At 48.7% G+C, this 16,658-nt stretch overlaps 1 protein-coding gene across 1 annotated transcript in view; it reads right to left on the bottom strand.

Moving 5' to 3' along the window:
* Nucleotides 1–16,658, bottom strand: part of GRID1 (glutamate ionotropic receptor delta type subunit 1) — a 984,507-nt gene that overhangs the window by 5,556 nt on the left and 962,293 nt on the right. Inside the window, exons 14-15 of the mRNA XM_049894341.1 lie at nt 12,743–12,909; nt 5,442–5,682 (exon numbers count right to left, since the gene is read on the bottom strand). Of these exons, the coding sequence (XP_049750298.1) occupies nt 5,442–5,682; nt 12,743–12,909 (408 nt within the window). The remainder of the gene's footprint in view (nt 1–5,441; nt 5,683–12,742; nt 12,910–16,658) is intronic.

Below are 16,658 nucleotides of genomic sequence, written 5' to 3'. Positions count from 1 at the left end.
GGGCAGGAACAAAACGGGACAAGGGATTTCCCGATTGACTGGGACAGTTGGAGGTGGCATTCTCCTGTTACCATTGAGACTAACCAGTTGGCAAATGAGACCCAACAGCTGGGAGAAATGCAATCAATGTGATCTTAGGTGTCGCTCTGAAGATTTACCTGGCCCCAAAGGTTCCGGGTTGGGGATCTGAGAGTAATAGTTGGGTAAGGGCAAAAGAGCTGAACGTTCAGTCAAGAATGTGGTCTCGGGAGATGATAGGTAGCTTTCCAGGGCATCATGAGTGACAGCTCTGATGCTCGAGCACAGTCTTTGTAGGGAGGACAACGAGAAGTGGGAGCTAAAGGCCCCCTCATAGCACAGGTGGTGGAGGCAGGGCTACAAAGGAGTGGGTGGAGGTTAGAGGTGAAGAGAGTTCACACAATCCACAGTAAGTAGGGTGTCAAGGTCAGAACTCACACCTACAGGCTCCAAACCCGTGTTCTCCTCTGCTACCCCAGGCAGCACACTCCCAGTTTCACCTGGAAGGAGTGTGCAGACCAGTGGTTTCATCCCTGGCTGGATAGCAGAAGTACATGCAGAGATTTTAGAAGTTAACAGTTGTCCAGATCTAACTAATCTGACCCTTTGGGGAAGAGGGCTCAGACAGCTGTATTTCTAAAAAGCTCCAGAATTAATCACCTCCGATATGCAGCCAGAATTGAAAGCCATTGATCCAGCTGTAATAAGCACACACAATTTAACATTAATAATGTTTTCTTCATAGGCACCCAGACCAGTTCATTCATTTGATAAACACTTTGAGCACCTACTACCAGATGAGCTGATGTTTTTAGTAAAGCATCCATCTTGGTCCCTGGCACATGTAAGGTGCTCAATATTGCAGTTATATTCAATATCTTTAATGAGAGGTCCACTGTTCCAGAGACAGGCAAAGTGATGGGAATGCAGAGGGGAGTAAGCCCTGGCTGGTGTGAAGCAGAGACAGGCAGGTAAATAAGCAATGGCAATGCAAATCACGTCTTTATGAGGTGTCTGCTCAGGGGAGGAGGCCCAGAGTGGCAGGAAGTTCTGTCTGAACTGGTTTTGAGATACACACTGGTTTGTGACAAATGTTCAGCTCTCTCAGACTGGAAGGCCCTGGGATAAGGGCTGAAGCATACACTCACTACTCAACCCTAATGCCAAGTTGTGTGATCTCAGTTGTGTAGCTGTTTTCCACAGAAGAGAGAAACTGAGGCTCAGAGAATTCCTAACAGTGGCCAGGGGCCAGGGGCCAGGGGCCAGGAGCCTGGTGCAGGGAAGAACTTGGAGTCCACACCCTTCTTTCCCCAACCCTGTGGGAAATGCTTGCTAGGAATCCCTCTTCCTGCACATTCCCACCGGAAGGCCCAGTGCCTGGGGCCCATGGAAGAGCCTGCCTGCCTGCGGAAGGAGGCTGGTGTATGGAGGAGGACTGGAAGTAGCTCTGGAGGCAGCCACGTTGTTGTAGCCCAGCTCTTCCCCTGCCACTTCCGAGCCACAATTCTCTTGGGAAAGGCCTTCCTCTAGTGTTGTTAGGAGGAGTTAAGAAGAGAGAATGCAGTTTGTCAGGTGCACAGAAGATGCCCTAAGAGTCAATTTACCTGCCACCTACAACCCTTACTGCTTATCACCAGGTCCTTGGGAATGAGGAGCCTCTTGGCCACCGCTCACCAAGCATGAACCATGGGCCAGGTACTTCCTTAAGCTCTCTGCACACCTTCGCTCATTGACTCCTTAGGACAACACCATGAGACCGGTGTAAATAAAGAAAGGAATGACGCAGAAGGGAAAATAACTGCATGGAGTTGAAGAAGGCCTCGGAGGAGCTGAGGCAGGGAAGGGTGGGAGCCAAAAGGGAGTCTCCCTAGGATGGAAGTTTCCATGGGGAGCAAGACTGTGCTGTGGGGACATGCAGACAGAAGCCAGGCCACTGGACAAAACAGACGGCCTAGCTGCCACTCTGTACCCCTATGTCCAGCTACTTGGCCTCTGTTCAGCTCCCATCTGCAATGGCGGTGGAGGCTGGAGCAAGCAAGCAAGGCAGGAAGCAACATGAATTCCAATCTCCCATCCAGTGACAGGTGATTCATCCCTCACTCCCCATGTCCTCTCCCATTTGTGCAGTCCTCATCTTTATTTCATGAATATTTTATCCCCAGAGCAATGGTTTCACATCCCCCATAAATCTCCCGGGTGGCTCTGTACTGCATGCCTGGAACTTAGTGCACTCACCTGCATTGGTTAACTACATAATCGCCTGATTCCTTACAAAAAAAAAAAAAAAAAATGAGCTCAAGTCCCCGTGAATATTAAGAGGTTGAACACACATTACTACATCTCCTTAAGTAGGTGGCAATGAGCATCCACACTCTCAAGATACCCAGCGCGAGCCATTAAACACCACTGGGGCTCCACCCAAAGATGGGCTCTCGAGGTGTAAGAAATATGGCCAAAGCCCCCAAATGAAACATCCTGAGAGTAAGCAGACGCACTCACCTAATTGCAAATGCTGCTCCATAAAACATGCAACCAGAGCACAGAGTAGTTCTCAATTAAACGCTGTCATTATTCCTCAAAGGTTTTAAAGACCTGCTGTAAAAAGCTGTTTTTTGAACCTCTCTCCTAGTTCCTATCCCTACAAGATGAGTTCAAGCCCCTTAGCTGGGCATTTACAGTTCTCCTGAGCTTGGTCCTGCTTCCTGCAGCCTCTTCCACTCACATCTTCCTGTGCCCACCCTCCGGCCCTGGTGCTCCAGGAAGTGTTCTGTTAACTTTGACCTCTGTGCTGTTTGCCCTGCCAGAAATGCAATTCCAATCTCCTCTCCAGCTATGTGAGTGCTTCAATCCTTCAGGTCTAACAACCCCAGCCCACAGGAGTCTTCCTAAGGAGCAGTCTCGCCCCTATCGCCCCTATAGCCCCACATGCCCTGGCTGGGCTGGGCTGGCCTCTGGGCTTTCCAACACCCATCAACCACTCAGGACAGCCTGATCAGCAGCACAGAGCCTGCCTGGGCACTCTGCCACAGCTGTCCATGTGATGGTAAGCTCCTTGAGGACAGAAGCTGGGTCCATACAAGCATGCTTTTATTAAAAGACTAGGGGAGGAAGGGAGGGAGAAAGAAATTTCAGTGAAAATCAAAAACCCATAAAAATAGGAAAAGATGGAATGCTTCCTTCATTCACCATGTCGCCCTCCTCAGCCACACCAAGGAGCTAGAGGAAAGGCAGGCCGGGCACTTTCAGACGAGCGGCCTAGTGAGCCTAAAGTGCAGCTTCCACCTGCCTCTTCTCAGTCCGCATTCCCAGCCCGAAGCGGTTGGCAGTGGGCTCAGAGAGCCCCACGTTTTCCAGGCAGGACTGATATGTTTGTTCTGTCATACCTGAGGTCCTGGGCTTATACAGAGGACACAAAGGAAGATAAGCTGCTTCCCCTGGCAAGCAGGAACTATTCCTCACTGCTAGGCCATCTCTTGATCTCGCTATCTTTCTCTTTTTCCACCTCTACCTCCTGTCTTTCTCTCTCCGGCAAACAATCTGTGATGATAAATTTTATGTGTCAACTTGGCTCGGCTACAGTGCACATTTTTGGCATCAAAAACTAGTCTAGAGGTTGCTCTGCAGTTACTCTGTAGATGTGATTAACATTTACAATCAGTGAACTGTAAGTAAAGCAAATTAACCTCCATAATGTGGGTGGGCCCATCAGTTGAAGTCCTTAAGAGCAAAAACTGAGGTTTCCTGAGGGAGAAGAATTCTGCCTCAAGGCTATAAATAGACATTCTGATGGAGTTTCCAGACCTACATATCCTGGACACAAGACTGCCTGAGTTTTTAGCCTACAGATTTTAAACTTGCCAGCACCCACATCACATAAACCAATTCCTTAAAATAAATCTCTCTCTCTCCTCCTTTCCTTCCTTCCTTACCCCCTCCTTCCTTTCTGCCGTGACAATTAACTCTGTCTGGGCTTTCAAGTCTGGACCTATGGGAGTGAAGGGACATGACTAGAAGGGGACATAGACTTCCAAATTACAGGAAGGGTGCCATCTTCCTACACTGGCATTCAGGGGATGTTCTGGAGGGCCAAGTCTGAGCCTGTGTCCCCATGCCCTCTGTCTTAGTCATCTAGTGCTGCTCTAACAGAAATACCACAAGTAGATGGCTTTAACAAAGAGAAATTTATTCTCTCACAGTCTAGTAGGCTACAAGTCCAAATTCAGGGCTCAGGCTCCCAAGGAAGTTTTTTACTTTCTGCGGGCTCTTGAGGAAGCGTTGGAGAGCCCCAGAGGGTATGGGAGACCAAGACTTTGCATTCTCTTGCATGGGAGTACACAGAAGGCAGAAGAGGAAGGCGCTGCCCCAGAACATTGCAAATGGGCTGAGCCACGCAGCGGCCCCTGCAGTGAGAGAAATACGATGGCAGAGAACTCACAGTCTAGTGTGGGTGTACAGTCTGCAGGGGAGGTGGGGTGCCCATCTCTGTGGGACTGCATTCCATACAGCCACCCAGGCCACAGAGAAGGGGATGGTGCCACTCCCGCCAGCGGACCACCACCCTTTTTGGGTCTGATGTAGGCTGCTTTACTGCCTCTTGTTTGAGATTTGTATCTGTTTGCACCAACAGAATCAACAAGTGGGGCAGTGGTTCTGGAAGTGCCTGAGGTATATTAGCACACAGTGACAGCCCTCAGGTAGAGTGGCTGGGCCAATGCTGCCTGTGTCTGGCTGAGCGGCACTCTCTGCCACCCTCTCTTACAGGAACTGTCTCCAGGGAACCTTGGGGAAGCCTTCATTTCCAAAGAAATGGAGCTTGAAGAAGAACAAAAATCTGCCAGGAAGGAAGTCCTGAGGGGCAGAGGCAGCTCATGGTCAGCAAGGTGTGGAGAATAGCAGTCCCCTGACCCGAGGTCTGGACAGAGCCACCACAGTCTGTGCACTGGGTGGGCCCTGGAGGGAAAGAGGAAGGCTGGGCCCTGCCAGGCAGGAGGTAGAGGGGAGGAGGGGTAGTGGAGGGGCAAGGATCCCCTGGCACTCCACGGAAGGCAACCAGAACCGGGAAGAATGGGCTTCTCTTTTATCTCTTGAGCTGTTCTCTCCAGGTCAGGGTGGAGGCACATGGGCAGGGCAGGATGGGTAGGAGCTCCTGGTACTGTCCAGGGGTATGTGTGCAACAGATAAATATAGGACTTTAGTGGCCACGATCAGCACCTTGGCACATGAAAGTGTCCCGTACATTTGATCTCCTGCTTTCAAGACAATGAAGCAGTAACACAACCCTACAATGTAAAACACAATCTCTGTCTCCAACAACGTGACTTGGGTATAAACTAACAGTGAGAACCACCCCCCCTCCCCGAATGGTCCCGTGTGACTTCCCCCTCTCTTGGCTCATGATGGGAACACAGTGTCCATGCACAGACCTCTTTGGGGGTCTCCTGATGGCACCTGTTACTATTCCACCACAATTCCAAGGCAGCCACCAGGCAGGCGAGGAGAAGGCCAATGGCCAGGATGCAGAAGACTCCAGCAAAGCTGTGCAGCTTGAGCGACTTGCCGTCAGCCTGGGCATTGGTGTGGCTGGTGAGGTCACAGCGACCCGAGTATGGCCACCACTTCTGCTTGAGCACATCGAGGTCACCTGTGTCCTGCAGCTCCAGGATCCTGCAAGATACAACCCAGGTCAACTGCATCCATGGGCACCTTCCACATGGCTGCCCCACCTTCCCCCGAGGACAAGTTGAAGCCATCATAGCCATTGTCAGTCCCAGCTTTCCTGGTCCAATTCATCTCCACACTGAAGACATACAGCTCTTCCCAAACACAAACTGAATTTCATCACCACCGTCTTCAAAAGCCTATGTGCCCTCTCCCAGCCAGTCCCATCGCCGACCAGCATGTCCAAAGTTTATAACAAGACACATATGGCCCTTCACATGGGTCCTGGTGCAAGCACGCTGCTCAGAATAAACCTGGCAGAGGTAGAATGAGGAAGACAAAACTTACCGTGAGGATCAGAATGGTTATACATACAAAAGCACTAGTCTGCAAACTTCATAAGTATATCCCAAGTCTCTCCCACTAGGAGTAACCAAGTCATGCACCTATTCATTTGATTTGAGGAGCATCTGCACGGTACCAAACGTCCATGGTCAACACCGGCGACCTTCCCATCTAGAGACACGAGTGTGGGTATTTCAAGTATACAAATTAACATATAGAGAGAAGCTGTAGAAATCCAATTCAATGGAAGTATAGTGTACTAGAAGTGGTATCTGCATGGGGGGGGGATGTTAAATTGGAGGAGTTGGGAAGTCCTCACTGAAAGGTGACAGGTGAATGGAAACCTGAAGGATAATTACTCATACATTAGCTCACACTCATCTAGCATGTTCTGTGTGTCAGGGAGCTTACAAATAGTGTTTAATCCTCACGTTAACCCTCTGAGATGGCTATTTCTGTTTTCTCTATTTTTACAATGAAGGAAATTGAGGCACAGAGAGGGGAAATATTTTGCCAAAGATATTTGGTAGTTGGCAGGGTTTGCATTCAGCAAGGGCTGGCAGACACTGGAGACTGGAACCGTGTTTGAGAGTCTTGTCTGGAGTAAGTTCTAGAAGTGTCTGAGAAGCTGATACATAGCCTGTGAGGCTGTCGAGCAATAGTGAGGAGGAGGATGGTGTGTGATGAAGACGGCGAAGCAGATAGAGGCCTAGAACATATGGGATCTCGCAAGTCATGAGAGGGAGTCTGGCATGTATCTCAAGTACAACGGCGGGGCCACCCCCACTGCTTCTGCACGCCCCAGTTAGGTGGCTGGATGGTAGTGCACATTTGTCACTGCATTTTGTAGGCACCTCAGTAATCCAGGGATCTAAACATGAGCCAGCGGTTGCTTACAGCCCCCAGGCCACTCGCACTCATTTGGGAAAGAGGCTCTTGACACCTGGCCCAGGGTGATGCACTCAGCTGACCACACTGCAGGTACCTCTTAGGTGTGAACAGTCAGAGATGACAGGGTCTTTATACCCGGAAGGAGCTCTCCTTTGCTGAGCTGAACAGTCTCTCCGTGGACCTGCATCACAGGCAAGATATGCTGACAGGCATGAGGCTGAGCTCAATCACACACATGGGCTGGGGACTTCAGGGGGGCGGGGGGTAGGTGGCAGCCCAGAGTGGTCCCCTGACCTGTCAGCATCAGGGGCCCAGTGTGGTATGCCTTCAGACTACTCTCTGCAGTCTCTTGCTGGCTGGGAACAGCCTGGGGTGGAGGCACCAGGCTTCAGCTGGTTGTCCTGGACAAGCCACTTGCTCTTCCTCAACCTCAGCTTCCTTCTCTGAGCATAGACCAAGTGTGCCCACTAGATGAGCAGGCCCTTTGGACAGGGCCCATGCATGCCCTGGGCCTGCACAGTGGCTGCCACAACTCTGGCCCTCCAGGGATGTTTGTTGCATCAATAAATGTATAAAGAAATCAATTGAATAATGAAGACAACTGAACTAAGGTGGCCGTGGTGAGGACTGAACGAGATAATGTCTGCTAGATGCCCAGGGCACAGATCAGCATACAAGTCTCAGGACGTGGCTGTGCACACAGCCTTGGCTGTTGAGATAAGTATGTGTCTTACATGTGCACCTGTGTGCTCGGTGTTGGGCTTGAGTACAACTTAGCACCACGGATCGCGTACACCACACATCGCATAAGCAACAGGGCAGGCTCAGCATGGCGCTACCTCTGCGTGGCTCATAGTATCACAGGAGGCTGCACATCTGTGCATCCACTGACTTGCCTGACCAGCAGCCACTAACTAAGCCCCTGCCAGCAGGGAGGAGCAGGCAGGACCCATGGCACTTACAGCAGCCCAGAGCCAAGTATGCACGAAGTCGCAGGGCCTTTGAGAAGACTCAGAGTGACTTACTGGCCATGTAGAGAGAGACAGCAGAGCTCCATGTCCATCAGCACAGACCCTGCTCTGATGGATATCAGCTCAGATTCAGACTCCACCTTCACACGAGCCATGTGACCCTGGGGAAGTTATTAGACTTCTCAGCCTTAGGGCTCTCATCACTAAAATCTGGGGTTATGATAAGTGTATCCACTTTACAGGATTATTGTGATAAAATGAAAAGGAGCCAGGCAGATATCCTGGCCAAGAGTAAATGCTCAGCCGAAAAAGGTTGTACACGTGTGTTCATTGAAGCATTATCCACAATAGCCCAAGGTGGAAACAGTCTAAATCCATCAAGAGATAAATGGATAAATGAAACATGGTACATACATACAACGTAATATGACTCAGCCATAAAGAGAAATGAAGTTCCAGCACGTGCTACAGCATGGGTAAGCCTTAAAAACATTATGCTGGATGAAATAAGGCAGTCACAGAAGGACAGGTATTGTATGATCCCACTTATATGAAATGTCTGGAATAGGCAAGTGTACGGACACCAAAGTTTAATAGTGCTCACCAGGGCAGGAGGGAGAGGGAAGGTGGGCTCCGTGCGGAGGGGACACTGAGCTTCTGTTAGTGGTGATGGAAAAATGTGGGGACAGCTAACAGTGATGGCTAAACCACGTGATAAGCATAACGAAGGTCACCACACTGTACATGTGAAGGTTTCTGAAGTAGTAAATGTTTTGTTACACGTATATGTACCATATTTTTAATGCTAATTAAAAAGAAAAAATCAGGTGGCTAGTTACATAGCTGGTAAACTCTATGACCACATGGACAGAGCCAGAGCAGCCATGGGGGGCCAGCATTGACATGGCCCATCTTTGTTGAGAACATAGAAAGGACTGATCACCTTCCATTGTTTTTACCCCCTAACAGCCTGGTTGCATAGTGATTAAGAGCTACAGCTGCTAACCAAAAGGTCAGCAGTTCAAATCCACCAGGCACTCTTTAGAAACCATATGGGGCAGTTCTACTCTGTCCTATACGGTCGCTATGAGTTGGAATTGACTCACTGGCAATGGTTTTGGAATAGCCTGCAGAGTAGTTCTTATGTCTAAATTATGTATTGAAAACCTGAGGCTCAGAGACTACACGACTTGCTCACGGTTGCAATTAGCAAGTGGAAAAGCTGCTCTTCAAATCTAGTTCGTCCTGGCCCTGGAGGCCACATTCTTTCCAAAATACCAGGCTGCTGTGTGTGGGCAGCCTGTTCTCTGAGGTCAGGTTCTGGCTGGGGGTACCGTGAGTCTCAACAGGGGCATGGCCGTGGTGTTGGGTCCCAGCTCCACCACTCACTCACTGCAGCGTCAGGCAAGCTGCTCAATTTTGCTGACACTTGTCGTTATCTTGCTCCTTATAACTGTACGTAGGTTTATGTCCTATCCTATTCCAGAAAGAATGCAAGGCAATTGATAGGAAAACACAGAATAAAACAAAACCAAACAGAAAAGGAACTGTAAATATGGAAGAAACAGAAGAAAGATAAACGAAGTTATGGGCACAGAATGATGCCTGGAATGAGGCTAAACTAGCGCACACCATAATCATCTATACTCTTGCTCACGGAGGCCACCAGAGTGATAATAACCGCTTCCTGAAGCTGGTTATTCTTCTTCCAGACAGATATAATTGCAGGTGCTTTCCTTTATCCAATAGTTGTGGAGCCTGCTACCCAGTAGGTGCTCAATAAACGGCTATTAAGTTGCTAAACATTTATTGAATGTCCACTCTGGGCACCCTGGTCTGCAAACTTGTTCTAGCACTTAGCCCCTCCCACACACATGCACATGCATCAGTATACAGCCTGCAGCCTACACGGCCTGTCTTTGGCCAGAGTAAGGCAGTGTATTCATGCTTGAGGAAATAACTTAGCTCCCGGGACTAAGAAAAGGTTACCGCAACTGCATAAGGCTGGCATTTGCTATTTACACAAGATGCTTTGCGCAAATGGCATGTGGCCTTGCTTCCTGGGCTTGCCCTCACCCTCCTCTGTGGCATGCCCCAGCTGAGGGCCACTCACTGTTCCATGTGCACCATAAACGGAGCCTCTAAAGAGACACTGGCAGCAGTAACTTGGGAGCCTGGGGTCTGAGTGTTCCCCAAAAACCAAACACCTGTTTGCAGGATGATGGATGCTTCCAGCCCAGGAGGGCTGCTCCGTGGAGGCAGATGGCAGGGTCAGCACAGACCACCAGAGACATTTGCTTATGGTCACAGAGAACACGTATTTTGATGAAAGCACAAGTAATAAATCCCTTCTTGCCAGAATGACAAGGCAACTGGACCAGCCACTTTTGCTTAGTGCCACCACTGGGGTGAGGAGAGCAGTGCTGAGAGAGATTTTGACCACAGACCCCAGGGTCAGGCTAGTTCCAAGACAAGTTGCTTCTCCAGACTCCATAACCCCCACACTGGCCCTGGTCACATCTAATTCCTTCTGCACTGGCAAGTCTTAAGACGGTTGATGTTAACAGCCATGTCCCTCCCAAGTCGACTCCTCCTTCTCAGATTTTCTCCAGGCCTCCTATGACTCAAATGGACTCCTCCTCCCCACCATTGTTTAACAACCCAGCTGAGAACGCAGCTCCCTGGTCAAAGCTGGTTCTTCTCTCCCTTTCCAGTGAGTCCGTGTTCCCGGTACCAGGCTCACAGGGGACATCTGAGCTATGCCAATACCTGGGGACCACACCCTCCCTTGTAGGAACTAACTGCCTCTGTGAATGCTGTCTTGGAGCATCTTAGCCATCTTGGTATTGCTGCTGCCTTGGCCGTATGGGCCCCCTTACCATCTGGCTAGAGATGCTTATAGGTTGATTGTCTGTGGGATCACCTTGAGCCTCCCCTAGTATAAATTTCAACAACACCATCACACTACAGATCCTGGAGAGATGCCATTCATTCACCACGCCCTGAGTCTGAGCGGTTGATAAATCACTCTCCTCCATCCCTCGTGTCACCTCTCCCCTCCATGGAGCAGAGGGAGGCACTGAAGGCAGATTTGATTAAATCTGAGAGAAAATCTGAAAGCCTCATTTAACTTAATTAGTTCTATCCCTTTCCCCTTTTGCAAACAAGTCTCTGCATGGACTGGCTGCAGCCCTGCCTCCGTGGCTCCTCCCTGGTGGGGCTTGTGGTCAGAACAGCAGCTGGGTCTGGACATCTGGGGGACGGAAGAGGGCAGATGTAGGACATGGTGATCCAGCGTGGACACAGCGCAGGGGTCAGGGGACCTGGGTTCTCTTCCCAACTCCGTCTGTAGCTGGCTGAGCACTCCTGGGGTACAAGGTACTGTCTCTGAACATCGGCAGGTTAAGCTTCAGGTGATCTCTATGACTCCTACATATCCAAACTGACTTTCCTCAGTTCTGGAATCCACAGCCCAGGCCTGGGCACCATGCCAACTTTTCACGTGGATGCCACATTTTGGATTTGAGGGGACTGAAGCAGCAGAGCCTGTTCTGAGGGTTCCTCCTGGGCTCTGTAGCGACACACTTCACCCCACTATGGATGCCACCTTGCAAACGTGTGAGCGGGGTCCAGGTTTTGGGCACCCACGGGGAGACCAGAACACCTGATGGCAGGATGGCTACTACCTGGGAGAGGGCTCCTAATCTTGCAAGTTCCCTTCCCTTCCTCCTTCTCATGCTAACACCAAGCCTACTAACCCAGGACAAAGGTTAGCTTCCCAGGGAGAAAATGAGGTGGGATAATGACTGGATATTTTTCTCAAGGAGGCTGGCCAGGTATCCCAACAAAGCACCCAAAGATTTGGTTATGTCCAAGGGCCCAGAGAAGCTCTGGCTCCATGCATAGACATGCACCAGCAGCTCACATGGGAAGTTAAACTGACAAGTGCAAACCGAACACACAGTACTCATTTCTGGAGGAGGGTGTCCTGTGGCTTGGTTCTGGTTAGAACACTCTTGTCCCTGCAGTCTCTTCCTTCCCCCCAACACCCCTGCCAGTTGCTAGTATAAAGTCACCAGAAGGCTGAATTAATTCGCAGAAGATTCTTGGGAATCTGGATTCCCACCTGGGGAGGATGGCGAGAAGGCAGGAACAAGGGACTGTTTGTTGTCAGCAGTGCAGGGCCAGGCCCCCTCCCAGCCCCAGCAGAGAGCAGCCCTGTTAGCCAGGAAGCTCCTGGCTCAGTCAGCACCCCTTCCCCAACCATGTCCCCATGATCACGAGATATTCTGCCCCTCTGATTCACTTTTTTTCAAGTCTCCACATTGACTATTTCCACTTTGAAGATACATTTATCTTTAAAATTGGTTGTTAGGACCTTGCCAGACAGAGCCTATTAATTATTTACTTAATCTAGAATTAATGGGACTATCTGGCTAAAGCCTACTCATCCTTTAGGCTCAGGTGTCACCTCCTCCAGGAAGTTCCCTCTGGTCTCCCCTGTCAGGTCAGGTGCCCTCCTCTGCCCTTCCCCCATTATTATCTGTGATAGCCTTGCATATTCACATCACAGCATCCACCTGAACTAAACACCTTCACAGAAAGGGTCCAGCAAGCCCCAAGCCCATTGCCGTTGAGTCGATTCCAACTCATAGCGACCCTATAGGGACCACATGTTCTCTTTTTATCCCAGTGTCTAGCACAGGGCCTAGCTGGGGTGGGGGTGGAGAAAGGGCTGGCACGTGGATGTTAGGAAAATATGATGAAGAAATGAGTTTTGCCGGCTCTCATCTCTAAGAGAAGGTCATTCTCCACCCCCCGGCACAAAGGCTTCTGGCGTTGTGGTATGGCTTGCCTACCTCTGAGAGAAGAGGTCCCTGTAGGGGCTGCCATGCTGCAGGGCGATGCCATAGCCCTTGCTGCTGATGCTGTTGCCAATGACGGTCACAGAGCAGTCGTCGTCTGTCAGGGCCGCGTACTCCACCACGGCCACATCCCACAGGAAGGCATAGTTCCCCTTCTTCGCCTGAAAGATCAAAATCACGTAGGGTCACCTAGCTGGCCTGTTGCATTAGTTTTGAGTGGTGAGGCATCTAGATGGTGGGATGTGAAGGGCCCGTCCTAAATTGTCCTCCAGCCCATCAGCCAGTGACAGCAAACTCTCCCCTTATTGTCTGCCCTGCAATCCTACCACTGATGGAAGCCACTCATTTGCTTAGACATAAAAGGACGAGGCACTGTCTCCAGTAGATTCTGGCTCATTCGACCAGAAAAAGACAGAAAGGAGAGCTGGAGGCTGCTCCAAGATGAGCCTTCTCATCATAGACCCTGGATCCATTGCTCACATTGGCCAGCCCGCCCTTCGAGATTGCAGAAAGTCCAACCCCAAGTGGTTGATGTAGGGAAGGGTACTTTTCAAGTCAAAGACATAGTGAGAGCATAATATAAAGGTGAGGGAGAGGGCTACCCTGAAGAACTGTGCCAAGGGGATGGGGAGGATAACACTGAGATAAACTTCATTCACTTAGTATTTCTACTTAGAACTTGATCGAGCTCTGCTATGGGTGAATGTGAGAAAGGGCTCCACTCAATGGCCTTAACTTAACCTACAGCCTGCTCCCCGGCATTCACACAATTTACCCAATGACCTTGTAACAAATGACACACCAGTGTTACCCATGGACTTTTACCTCAGGGAACCATCCAGGTATTACACCAAAGCCTCATTCCTCAGCCAATCTATGAGCTGGAATCAACTCCATGGCAAGGCTGTTATTTATTATTTATTTATTTAAGGACTTTGACCCAGGTTGCAAAATTACACAAATCTCTCTCCCTCCACATGGGAAGGTAACGGTCTTCAAAAAAAATTTCCCTCTCTGGCAATCAAGCTTTCTCACTAAAAGACAGAAATTTTCAACCTCTTAGTAAACCAGTTCCTCATCAAAATGTTGACTTATGACCTAATATTTGGCTTTACTTAGATTTTGGATCATTTCACACCTATGCTCGCAATTCGGCATGACAACCAGACGTTATTCTTACAATTTCTAAAGGGCATGTTGTGTTAAAGAAACAATTAAGATCGGGTTCATTTCTACCTTTCAGGTGATATACAGGAAAAAGAAAAAAATGAGCTAGCTCTGATCAAGTGGAAACTGATGCTATCTAAGGCCAGCTTGGACATTCTTGGATTCTTTTAAGCCCAGGCACTTGTGGCTTCTGTTTGGGCTTGGGGACTAGTGAGCACAGCTACGTTTATAGCACTGCTGGCCTGAGCTGAGAAGGCAGGAAACATACAGGAGGGAAGTTTCTGGAAATTTCTCTGTCCTCAGATTTCCTGTGCTTCTAAGCAGCAAAATAGAAGGGACAAAAAGAAATTCTCTTTCTTGACCTGCTGCATGGCCCCAGACATTTTATCTCCCTATTTGAAAGAAGGGGAGGCATTTATTCCGATATTTCTGTACATATGCTTGAGGAAGATGTGGCTGGACCCCTAGCCCATCTTCCAGAGTTGGAGTCAGGAGGACCTGAAGACTGATGCGAATGGAATCTACATCTCCCGCTGCAGCAGGACAGAGCAGATTCCACCTGACCTTGGATGAGCTGGTGTCCACGCAAGCACATCTGGCCTTACGCTTAGGAGGTACTCTCCACTCCCAACACCATCCTCACTTCCTCAGCATCCCAGAGCTTCAGAGACCCCCCTCTCTATTTCAAAGCCCCACCGCTGAGTTAAATGCAACACGAAGAACTCCCCTAGACTTCAAAAGCCCATTGGTTTCCAGGAAAACTTTCTGGATGTTGCAGATGTCCCACCTCCTAGTCTCCTGGTGTGTCACAGACTCTGTTTAAGCCAAGCTTCTTATCTATTCCCCAGCTTCACTGTGAGAGCATTTCTATTCCTCCTCCATTTTCCATCCCCACAGCTCCATTTCAGAGACATCTCACAATTTGAGACACCTGTCATTTCCTATTGATACCAGTTGCTCCTTTGTGTCGATTTTTTTTTTTCCTGTCTCTTGGGAAGACAGAGTATAGTCAGGAATCTAGCATCCTCTTGACCTCTTCCCCACTGTGTGCCACTGGCTGGCACCCACAGTGAGAGAAGGGTGAACACAGCCCCCTTCCTGCAGGCACCCTGGTATCCTGGTCAGGAGACACAATGTATCTTTAGAGTTTGCTATTGTTGCCCCTTGCTTTCCATATCAGCTCATTCTTCATTGTGCTTCCTGGTGCTGTCCTTTCCCCACTTCCCAGGTGGTAGTGGAGAGCTAGGGAGGACCATATTTGAGAGAAGGCACTATAGGCAGAGAGATATTTACAAATGGAAGGATGAGATTTATTTTGTAATACCTAAAAGACACAAGAGATGCCACAGATTGATGTGGTTAATTAATATTTGACAAGGGTGCTAAATCCATCCAATAGGTAAATAATAAACCCAGTGCTGTTGAGTCAATTCCAACTCAGAGCGACCCTATAGGACAGAGTAGAACTGCCCCATAGAGTTTCCAAGGAGCGCCTGGCAGATTCGAACTGCCGACCCCTTGGTTAGCAGCTATAGCACTTAACCACTACGGCACCAGGGTAAGTAATAGTCTCTTTAATAAATGGTGCTGGGGCATCTGGATTTCCACATACGAAAGAGTGAAGTTAGACCCATACCTCACACCGTATATAAAAACTAACACGTAATGGATCAAATGCCTAAATGTATGACCTAAAACAATAAAATTCTTAGGAGAAAACATAGGGTAATGCTTCAGGACCTAGTCTTCAACAGTAGTAGATCCTTAGATTTGACACCAAAAGCATAAGCAACAAAAGACAAAATAGATAAATGGGATCTCAAAAAAATGAAAAACATCTGCACATCAAAGGGCTTTATTAACTAGACAAAAATAATATCTACACACTGAGAGAAAATTCTAGGGAAACATATATCAGGTGAGGGTTTAATAGCCAGAACATTTAGAACTCCTACAACTTAGAAAGAAAAAGACAAAAAAATTAAAAAAAAAAAAAAATGGGCAAAGTACTGAGTAGACTTTTCACGAAGAGGATATACAAATGTCCAACAAGCACACGAAAAGATGCTCAATGTCATCAGCCTGAACTCTTAACCCCTGGCACCATCAGAGCTCCCCATTAGCCACTCAAAAAAAAGTTGCCTTTGAATCAATTCTGATTCACAGTGACCCTATAGGAGTAGAACTGCCCTATAGGGTTTCCAAGGGGCAGCTGGTGGATTCAAACTGCCAACCTTTTGGTTACCAGCTGATCTCTTAACCATTATGCCACCAGGGCTCCAGCCATTAACCACTAGGGAGATGCAAATCAAAACTACAATGAGATACCACTTCATCCCCACTAGGATGCTAACATCAAAGAAACAGAAAATATCAAATGTTGGAGAGGATGTATAGAAATCAGAACCCTCACCCGTTGCTAGTGGGACTGCAAAATAACACAGCCACTGTGAAAACACTTTAGTGGTTCCTCAAAAAGTTAAACAGAACTACCATCTGACCTAGGACTCCGAGTCCTAAGTATGTACCCAGGAGACTTGAAAGCAGCAACGCAAACAGGCACATGTACACCAGTGTTCACTGTAGCACTGTTCACAATAACCAAAAGGTGTAAACAACTCAAATGTCTACCCATAAATGAACAGATAAACAAAACGTGATATATACATATAATAGAGTATTATCCAGCCTTAAGGAGATATGAAGTTCTAACACATGTCAAAACGTAGATAAACCTTAAAAA

The sequence above is a fragment of the Elephas maximus genome, chromosome 8 (genome assembly GCF_024166365.1).
Source record: "Elephas maximus indicus isolate mEleMax1 chromosome 8, mEleMax1 primary haplotype, whole genome shotgun sequence".
Classification (NCBI taxonomy): Eukaryota; Metazoa; Chordata; class Mammalia; order Proboscidea; family Elephantidae; genus Elephas; species Elephas maximus.
This window is presented reverse-complemented; position numbering and strand designations above follow the sequence as displayed.